The sequence below is a fragment of the Zalophus californianus genome, chromosome 8 (genome assembly GCF_009762305.2).
Source record: "Zalophus californianus isolate mZalCal1 chromosome 8, mZalCal1.pri.v2, whole genome shotgun sequence".
Lineage (NCBI taxonomy): Eukaryota > Metazoa > Chordata > Mammalia > Carnivora > Otariidae > Zalophus > Zalophus californianus.
The window spans coordinates 59,161,996-59,173,214 of NC_045602.1; the positions used below are offsets into that span (position 1 = coordinate 59,161,996).

General features: G+C 35.5%; 1 protein-coding gene across 12 annotated transcripts in view; it reads right to left on the reverse strand.

Annotated features, from left to right (window-relative positions):
• Positions 1–11,219, reverse strand: part of EHBP1 (EH domain binding protein 1) — a 366,839-nt gene that overhangs the window by 58,798 nt on the left and 296,822 nt on the right. For all 12 annotated transcript variants that reach the window (XM_027623542.1, XM_027623541.1, XM_027623544.1 and 9 more), the window contains one exon: positions 622–769. In XM_027623542.1, coding sequence (XP_027479343.1) covers positions 622–769 — 148 coding nt within the window. The remainder of the gene's footprint in view (positions 1–621; positions 770–11,219) is intronic.

Here is an 11,219-nt window from a genome sequence, read left to right on the forward strand (position 1 = left end):
AAGTTCCAAGTTAAAGATGCCCAAATTGAGCATTAAGAGGCAAAATCAAAATTCTCCTTAATTGTATCTATAGTCCTGTCCTAACATCAAGCTGAGAATAATTTCTGCAGATACTGAAGGAGACCTTAGAATAAGGAGACTAAGAAGAAATGGATATGGGGCTTACCCCAAATCCTTACACATCAGGCTATGAGGCCAGAACACTGTTAAAGCTACTTTCTAAAGATCCAGTTCCAAGCAAAAATCTTTCACGCCAAAGCTCACCACTAACAAGTCTTGTGACCTAAATGATGAGGACCTGATTACATTTTACTCACTCCTTCTATAATTAATGAGGCATCATGGGGAGTCATAAACCAAAGTCTGTATGAGTTTTTTTCCTAAATCATATTCTAAGAAAGTACTTCTAAGAAAGTAAAAATTAAGCCAAAAAGTTGATTTGGAAAACAGCAAGAGTTATCTTCTGATTTACCAAGCTTCCTATAGGATTTTTGCAACATATCAATAGGTTAGAAACTATGTATTTGATGCAACATTTTGAAGTAAGAATAAAATGTCCCAAAGGTCCACTGCAGATTTCTGGGTTGTCTGTAGAATATGATACAAGATTCTTTAACTCACCTCCAGATGCCTTTGACCTTTCTTTCAACTTTTCTGCAGCCATTTCACCATAGCTGGGAAGTTCTGACATCTTCACTCCAGATCGAGCTTCTGCTATTAGCTGACGAGCTCTCTCTCTCAGCTGCCGACGTCGCTCTTCATCTTGCTGCTAAGATATATTGAACAGTTGCCAACTCAGTAATTGACAGAAATGCAATTTCATTTTCAATCTGATCATCATGATAGTAACTGGTTTACAGCATGGTGCTTGGCCCACATTATAAATAAGATGCTCTATATCAGTTGGATGTCACACCATTTTTAAAAGACATCCTAGAATCAGATTTTTAAAAAATATTTACAAATTATTGTATTAAAATGTCTGCTAAAATTTCAAACTAGCCTTTAAAGAATGCTTGGCAATATATATTCTGAGAAAATAGCAGGGACTATTATTAATAAAATAATCAGGCTTACAGAAAAAAGTCATAATACTAAAAAACAATTTCAATTAATACCTTATTTTTTTTAAATAGAATTTAACTTGCTATTTTCTAATAAAGGTATAGTTACTGGCTAACAGACATCTTTGATAGCATTAAATGCTGCTACATCATATTGATTATATATAAGAAACAGTATTTTGAGGGGGTTGGAGTGGAATGGAGATAGTATGTTATACAAGTTATAGTTGTTGGTAGTTTTTAAAAAATCAGAATTGGGTAACTGATAGACTATCCCCATTCCTACTCCCTCTCTCCTTGAATGAACATTAAGAAGAAAAAACAAGGGGTGCCTGGGTGGCTCAGTAGGTTAAGCATCTGCCTTTGGCTCAGGTCATGATCTCAGGGTCCTGGGATCAAGCCCCACATTGGATTCCCTGCTCAGCAGGGAGTCTCCTTCTCCCTCTCCCTCTGCCCCTCCCCCCACTCATGTGTGCACTCTCTCAAATAAATAAATAAAATCTTAAAAAAAAGAAGAAATAAAATCTAACATGGTTTTTTAAATTTAAAATAACTAAAAACTACAGAGAACTACATAACTAAAATTTCTGCTTACTAAAAAAGGATTAGAATGAATTGTAATAATCAATGTGAAAGTGCTTTGTAAACTGGAAAATACATAAAATAAGGCATCATTATAGCAAAACAAAACTTGAAATAATGTGGCCCCAAGATACCTTTGCAGTGTTATCCTCCCTTAACCTCTCCCAACCTCCATAAAAGTTCACATCTATTTTATTCAGAATTGCTTTTATAGTATAGTTTCATGCCCAGAGATTTGAATATGTCATTTTCTTTTCTTGGAATGTTCTCTCATTTTATTTAACTTCTAACTCATTCTTCAAGATTCAATTTAAATCCACTAAATTTCCCCTGACTATTCTTCCCTCTTCCCCACTAGTGGAATAAAGTTCTTCATCTGTGTTACTAGAGTAGTGTGTGTGTGTTATTACTTTTAAAAATAATACTTGTCAAATTACCTTATACTCTGTACAAATGCCTCCTTATCAACAGAACTAAGCTACTTAAAGGAAGGAGCTACATCTAATTTAGCTTTGTATCTCTGGTCCTTAAGGTATACCTTGTACTTGGTACTTGCGATAGAAATTTCAAGCATGAAAACTTGTAACTTATACTCTCAAATGTTTATAATACAGAGGAAAGATAAAATGGCCACAATAAGGAAGAAGTCTGATCAAACTCGACCAAGAGTTCAGAAGAAAGAATATTTCTGGGACGCGTGGGTGGCTCAGTCAGTTAAGCGTCTGCCTTTGGCTCAGGTCATGATCCCAGGGTCTGGGATCGAGCCCCACATCAGTCTCCCTTGTCAGCGGGGAGCCTGCTTCTCCCTCTCCCTCTGCCTGCCACTCCCCCCTGCTTGTGCTCTCTGTCAAATAAATAAATAAAATCTTAAAAAAAAAAAAAAAACATTTCTGTCTGAGGAACAAGCAGAAGGTATCATGGCATCATGGTTTTTGAGCTGAGGCTGCAGAATGAGCAGGATTCAGAATGCATAGAGATGGTAGTCAGGAGTTAGGTGGGTCACTCTAAGAGAAACTACGAGGTGGGAACAATACACAGACACAGAGGCAAGAGAGTACAATGGAGAAAAAGTAGTCTAGTTTTCCTGAGCATAAGGCAAAAATAGTAAGAGAAAGACAAGGCAAGAAAAATAAAGCCGGGCAGATAAGACTGTAGAAGCCCTGTCCAAAAGGGTGATTGACTGTAAAGAAAGCAAGGGCCAATTAAAGGTTTGGTTGTGTGTGTGTGTGTTTGTATGTGTGTCTAGGAGAATGACCAACCAAAGGTGTTATTTGAGAAAGATGAGTATGACAACAGTGTATAAGATAGGATGGCATAGAGAAACTGGAAAGAGACTAGGTAGGAGGCTCTCATAATAGTCCAAGGAAGCTGTAATGAGATCCAGAAGTAGGATGGTGGCAACTGGAATGAAAGAGACAGTGTAAGAATATATTAGAGGTAGAACTGGTACCTATACCAATTGGTACAATATACCAATTTACTAGTTGGGCAACTAGTAAAACTATGGCACTAAAAATAAAGATAAACTAAGAGGAGGGAGAGGAAGTTAGGAGTAAGACAGATTGGGTCTGAGAGGCTGGCTGGACATCCAAGAGAAGATGTTAGGAGGTAGCTGGGAAGTGAAATTCATGTTAGGAAGTGAAGTCAAACTATGACTACAGAGCTGAAACTACAGGAATATATGCAAGTACCTGAAGAGATACAGAGAAAAAGGGTAGCTACTAACTAAAACATGGAAAACATCTGTATTAGATGAGAGGAAGAAAAGGAGATAGAGAAAGAGGAGAAGAACTAGAATGCTGGTGTATCCTGAGAATCAAAGTAGAAGAGACTTTCATGAAAAACAGCTGCAGTAAATGTGAGAGGTTAGTGAGTCTGAACATTTTAAAGGGCAATCGGGGGCGCCTGGGTGGCTCAGTTGGTTAAGCATCTGCCTTCAGCTCAGGTCATGATCCCAGGGTCCTGGGATGTAGCCCCACGTTGAGCTCCCTGCTTTGCAGGGAGTCTGCTTCTCCCTCTCCCCACCACTCGTCATTGCTCTCTCTTGTTCACTCTCTCTCAAATAAATAAAATCTTAAAAAAAAAAAGGGCAATCAAACTTGGTAGGCAATACTATTAGGGACAGCAGGGGTAGATGCCAGACTGGTGGAGCTCAAACCTAGGCAGTTCTTTCACACATTTTGAGATGACTAGAAATGAGACCTTTCAATATTAATGGGAGTAGATTAATAGGGATATCAAATGGACCCAGAGAAATATTTGAAGCTCCTAGTGGACAAATTGAAACAATTTCAGTATCAAAAAGAACAATGACTACAGTGAACTGAATCAATGAAATCACACAACGAATCAATGAAAAGTCATTAATTCACTGTGATATTCAAAAAGTTGTTAGATGGGGCGCCTGGCTGGCTCAGTCAGTAGAGCATGAAACTCTCAGTCTTGGGGCTGTGAGTTTGAGCCCGTTGGGTATAGAAAAAAAAATGTTAAAAAAAAAAAGAAAACAGAATGAGGAAAAGAATAAAGGGAAAATTTTTTTTAAAGTTCTTAGGAGGATATATAAATTCATTTGAGGCAGCTTTTAAAACAACTCCTCTGAAAATTTATAATTAGAGGAAAATAATCAAACAATTATCTTGTCCTTCTAGTAAGAACTGAGTTTTAGGGTAACTAAATAGTCCCAGTCAATGAGAGAAAGCTCTACATTATACAATAATACCAGCTATAATAATTTTTAAGAGGTAAAATTACAGAAACATAACCTTGTCATTCATAAAAGAATGACTCTGACATGGATTATCAACAGTTGTTAAAGCTCTTTGATAAATGTCTGATGGAAAACTAGATATTCATATTACGCTGTGGCAGACTGTATTTTCCAAAGATGGCCATGACAGTATTTCTCATTACACATGTTCTCTGCAATGTGACCTTGCCACTCCCTCATCAAGTGGTAGAGTTTAGTTCCTCTCCCCTTGAATCTCGGCCAGCTTTAGGCACTTGTATTATAATCAGTAGAATATGTAAGTGTGTTGGGTGATTTCAAAGGCCAGGTAGGAAAGGCCATACCCCTGTTGCCCAGTTCTCTTGAAATTTTTGCATTTTTTTACTCTCTGGGAACCCAGCTGTCATGCCAGCCAAATTAAGCCTTGAGTCTTCTTGGCCAACATACCAGACATGTGAATGAAGAAGCCTTCAAAAGACTTCAGCCTTTAGCCATTTTGTGTCAACCCCCAATTCTTCAAGTCTCCCTAGCAGAGGCTCCAGACAATGTACAACAGAGACAAAGCACTATGCCCTGTCTAAAGTCCTGACCCACAGACTCTGTGAGCATAAAAACAATTTTTTTTCACACCGCTAAGTTTTTTTATGCAGCAATGGTAATTAGAACATATGCTTAAGTAACACCACAGAGATTATTTCCTAGTTGCAAGGAGAAAACCTACTTGTAAATGGAGAGAACTAAATGCCAGAACTAAATCGAGGATTAGGGACCATAATCTAATGGTCAGTCTTGGCATCACGAATATCGGGTCAACCATATGTTATATTTTTTTATGTGAAGGACATGAACTGCACACCACCAATAATATTCTAGCCCAAATGTTTAAAGTGAATCCACTAAATAACTTCCAGTTTATCATATACACAGGGGATAGAGAAACATGATAAACGACATAGCAAGGAAGCAACCAAATAAATCCAGAAAGGTATGATATTCAGGATAACTGACCTGGTCATTTTAACAAGAAAGTTATGAAAACAAACACACAAGAAAAACCAACTAACCAATTACCATGACCACCAACAAAAGAAACCTAACCAGATGCAATGTATAGTCCCGGGTTAGACTGTGGTTTGGACAAACAAGTTGTATGGGACATTGCTGAATCAATTACAGAAATCTGAATATAACCATAGTATTAAATGAGAGGAAATACAAGTTGACTGAAAAAAAACCCAGTTTATACAATAATAACTTCATTTTGTCATTTTGGCAAAATAAATACACATAAATATATGTATAGAAAAAGACTTGTAAGGGTATTCACAAAGTTGTTATGATGGAGGAGATATCTAGGTGTGGAAATGTGATATTTTTGTTTTCTTACTTTGGCTTGTCTTCATTTTTTATTTTTCTATAATATACATGTACTAATTCTATTAAAAAATGTTATTTTTAAAAAAGAATCTGGGGAGAAGGAAGAAAAAGATGAGATCGTAGGCTTCCTGGGGTGGGTGGAATTTGTGGAAGAAGCAAAAGAAGAGAGATCTAACAAGAGGGAAATTTTCTTAATATTTAGAGATACAAGCTTACTTGTAATTAGAGGAGTAGTATGCATCAGGCAGGGTGAGACTGAAGATGGGAGAATAATATGCATAAATCTGCAGTTCTACTATTTCTGAACTTGGAAAATATACTAGGAATAAAAGGAGATACATACTCAATAATGGTGATTCTGGTAATGGTTGCTGATATTTCTTAGCTTTTATGTGCTAAGTGCTTTATATGCATGATCTCATTTAATTTTCACACTCCTATTTTTACCAATGAGAATATTTAGGTTTAGAGTTTCAAGTTCACAACAACTAGAACTGATGTCAAAACTGGGAGTCCAGCTCAGGTCTGACTACAGAGCCCTTGCTCTTAACCAGTAAAATATTTGATCCCAAAAAGTATCAAATTACATGACCAACTGAGGAAAATTGAGCTTTTACCAAACTTTCATCTTTCAAACTTAAGAAAAGTTAAGAGCACTAATAAAAACATTATTTGATATGCCTCAGGCAACTGTTTAAGTGAATTTCACTGTGTGAATAATAACTTCTTTCAGAGCTGGAATTTGGTTGATTCAGACTAAGATGAAGTGGTCTTGGGTCATCTTAACTGAGTTAAAATGAAATAAATGATTCTACTTTTCCAAATATGAAATGGGAACCTAATTTTTTTCTCACAAGCTACCACCTCCTCTTGGTCTCCCTCCTCCCCCAATAATATTCCCATCTGCAAATGTTTCTGAGAGCTTACCAAGAGTGCAATTTAACGCAATCATTAATAAAACCAACTCTAAATACTAATTAGGGACACTTTATCAATTTCCTTGTAAATTGTTTGTTTGTACCTATTTACCCGTCATTGTTCTCCATACAATAGAAAAAAATGCAAATGAACAAATCAGAATGCAGCCCTAATGGGACTTTCTGTTTATAACCATTAGCCCAGAGGTGTGCTGTAATTCAATTCTCAAGTAGCAAGATTTAGCCTCATTAACAGACTGCAAGGGCAGGTTACAACTCATAAAACCCTACAGTAAACAAAGTTTATGGACACAGCACAAAATCTTGAGCCTGATTGACAGAATTCTAGTTCCCTATCAGATTGCCTTGATTTACTTTTCTACTAATGTCCTAACACCACAGAGACAATTTTGCTTGGGCCTAGAGCTCTCCAGTGGGATGGCATATCTGCGTTGTTTGTTTTCTTACCCATTAACTTCCCTTAAGACAAAGAACCAACTGAGAAAATAGAAGCTAATTGTTAAGGTCAAAAGGAAAAGCTTGCAATTAGAGCAATCAATTATGCAATAATTTTTAATTTAATTGATAGTATTAATTTCCAGATTCATTGTAAATAAAACTATTTCATTTTAATTTTTATATATAAGCTCCATTAAAAGTTGATTTTTGCAGTAATATTTACAGAATAGCAACAAAATCTATGGATCTTTTACTTGGAAGAGACATACTGTTTATGTCAAAGGAACAAAATGACCAGAGAGTACAGACAAAGATTGTTTTTGTACACCTTTCTGCACAAACTGCTCAAATATGTAGATAATAAGTATTTCTGACAATAATGGTTTGCTTAAACATACCCAAGTGGAAACGTGTTGTTATCTGTTTTGACCATTTCTGCATTCAAAAGAGACCAAAAAAAAAAAAAATTACTTAGCTGTAAATAAATCACCAGTTTACTGTGTCTGCTGGAAAAAAGAAAAAGAAATCTTTTCACTGGGATGCAGGGGTAAAGTAACTTAGAAGATGGCTGTCACTAAAAAGAAAAGTGCACTTGAAAAATCCAGTACAGTAGGAAATTTATGGATCTTTCATTTACCTGCCTAGTCTAAATAAACTTAAGTAAACTGAAGTAGTTATAGGCTTCCTATTTCTATGCATTGGTCGGATGACACTGACCTTTTGCCATACAGTATTATTTGGAATTAGACTGTTATGTTGGATAATCTAGCTTTTGTACGATGGACGCCCTCTTTGGGAGGGTTTGATGCAAGCTGTATTTTTGGAAGGCCACCCTCCCCACAACCATCTTTTTACAAAACAGGTTGTAACAAATGTTTTGGTAAATACTAGCTCTGTGCCTGTGCACAGTGTTTTCACACATGCTGTCTTGTTTAGTACTCACAATTCTGTAAGGTAAACTGTCTCTCTGATTTGACAGAAATCGAATCTCACCTAAATACATTGCCCAAGGTCATACATCTTGTAAATGACATAGTAAAAATGAAAACCATTGCCTCATTTCAAAGCACTGGTCCTATCTATCACATAACTGGTGTTCAGAGAATGTTTCTGAGGCCCTACTGTTACTGTGATTTAAAGAAAAAAAAAAACCTGTTTTTTTTTTTTTACTTACTCTTGGGCTTTACAAATCAGGTTAAACTGTGTGCTACTGAATATACAGAGGTGAGGAGAAACTTGTTTATATTTATTTAAAACTTAGTTTCCCAATCTTAAATTATAAACCTTCACAAATGTGCTGAATGTAGTACATTTAAGCTTTACTTTTCTCTTTACTAATGTCTTCAGGATCAGGCAAAAGTCCTGTTATGGTACAAAGAGCTTGTATTTCAATACAACAAATTTAAGTATTTTCAAATATAGAAAATGGATCAGAACTAACCACTTTGGACGTAACTGAAAAAATATTTAGTCCTTTCACAGCATGTCTTTAAGTTACTATTTTCCTTATCATTCTGAAATGGTCTACAATCAGCCATAGATAGATGCACTAGTAAAACTTGAACAATTTAAGGACAAACTCTTCAAGAATAAGTAATGTAATTCCTTGTTTCCTTTCCATAAAAATGTATTGGTATGCAATTTTTATATTTCACAGTTCACCGACATCTAGGCAAGCTTTCTTCCACTGCTTCAATGGTGCTACTTTTAATTTTATCCTCCTTAGTCGTAGTAATTAAAGTGATCAGCAGTGGCATCCCAGCGGCTTTGACACAGCTACAACCCCCCAGCAGACTTTTGCTTTTAAGGGGAAGGGGAAGAAAAAGACTAGAGTTTCATTTCACAGAGAACAAGAAAATCAAGCTTCTCCAATCCTCAACTTCATTCAGTTGTTCTTTCAGCAGCCTTTGGATCTTAAGAATCAAGTAAAAATGGCTGCCATGGGGGGTCCTTTTTATACTTGCTGCAAATGTCACCAACTGACATTACTTTAGCCAAAAAATGATGCCATGGATTTGTGAAGGTGAATTAGAACATGAGAAACTGTCAGTGTAGCTGCTGAGATCATTACCTACCCATAGGTGTCTTTCATAACGTTAGATATTTTTATTCAGTCAGTTGAAAAATACAGATTGAAAAGTCTAAGAAACATGTCTACACATATTTTCATGAAATAAGCTTTAACAGAACTAAAAATACATTATTTCAAATAATATAGTTTGCATCTTTACTCTTTGTAAATTTGTGTTTATAGCAAAACAAGCACCCTATTTCTACCAACAAACCCATAATTCCATGTCCTTTACCACCCTTAATAACACAATATTCTGTGCTTAACTGTGTTACTTTCAGTGTTTCATACAGTCTTAGTAATTGGATTTTTATTAATTGGGCTAAATACATTTTAACTTATCCAAATTTTCTTTTAAAAAGGGCTTTACTTAATACTACTAGTATTTCACAAGATTCTGCTCTCATAATGGCCCATGAAATTCCTCAATTTTATAGTAAACTAAGAGAAAGAACGTGACTGCCACCCTTTCATCCTTAGACAGGAAGCAAGGCTCTGTTATTAGGCATTCAGAAGGGGGAAAAAAAAATACTGTGCTTGTCCAGAGGCGAGGATTACCAAAGTGCACCTATTCACTTGCTACTGAAGACAGAATGAAAATAAAAAATAAAATTACAAGATCTTTAAAGGTTTGGGTAGACTATATATTTTACTGCCAGCTTGATCAGCTCTTGACTGAATAAATAGGATTTAGGGTGAAACATTACAACTGTTTAGCAGACCTTTTCAACCCAACTCAAACTTTTCTTAGGCTGGTTTGTAATATAAGCAGACATGCTTATAAATGGCCACACCTGCTCATTTCTCTGGGGATGGCCTGATCTCTGTTTCTCTAACAAAGAAAGAAAGAAAAAAAAAATCAGCCTTTCTTGTTGCAAAACAGAGTGGAAAGTCAAAATCTTTCTCAAGTTTGTCCCATCTGGCCAGATTAAATCTTTGATCAACCCTGGGGATTACATTTATTTTTGTCGTAACTACTAAATTTTGGATTTGTTTAAAATGCATAGGCAAAATATGAAATAAAATGTGAATTTAAGTTTGAGATCTGGTTTTTAATATATGAGAAGAAAATATAAAAGGACTAATTCAGAAAAAAGACATGCATTTTAAGAATTTAGATTTCATTAGTGTTCAATTCATGAAACCGAATATATCATACCCAAAGAAACAATATCTTTGTTTCAAAATACAGCAACTATTATTTTTAATTATAACATCTGTTTTGCCCAAGTGCTGGTATACCATGCTATACAAATAAGAAATTCTAAACACAAAACAGTATGATCAAGTTAATGTTGCTAAATAAGCCCTTCCTTAAGTATCTGGAAGCAATCTGGGATAGAAAGTTTTAAAATCTACATCAGTAATCATTTTCTTTCATTCATTCAACTAATGTATATGATTTTCTAGTAAGTACTATATTTTTCTAAAAATAATTATTTTAGGATTATAGAAGTAATTATTTTGTGTTTTTGAAAACTTCAACTTGTGTAAGCAGAACTAATGGAAATAGTTTGGGCCTACAAAAAGGACCCTTTGATAATTTAATTCCTCTTTTCTTTGTGAAATCGATAACTTCTTAGTTTAAAAAAATTATAAGAAAAAAAGAAGAATGGCTGACTAAGTAAGTATCACCTTGTGTTACATCCAAGGCCTCTTGCTGGTTGTCTGGCTGCTCTTTTGTAGGCAAAAAGGAGCTGAACGCTCTCTGGCTCCTTAGATCTGGCCCAACAAACGCACTGCCAGTCATGCACATGGATCTAGCTTAAAACCCAGTGTGAGCCTAAAAGAAGCCAGTCAGACTGGCACCTACTCATGCAGAAGGAGATAGATTTGTCATGACAGGCTGATTATTCAATGTAAAGAAACAGTTTAGCTTTTCTAATCTGGTACAAATACATCTTTCTCAGCAAAAAAAAGTAAAAGGTCTAACAGTTCAAGTATTTAAAGTAAAGAAAACCAACAAAAAAATGTAACGTCAAAGTAAACCATAGGTATTTGTGCTAAAGCATTCTGCAAAACTG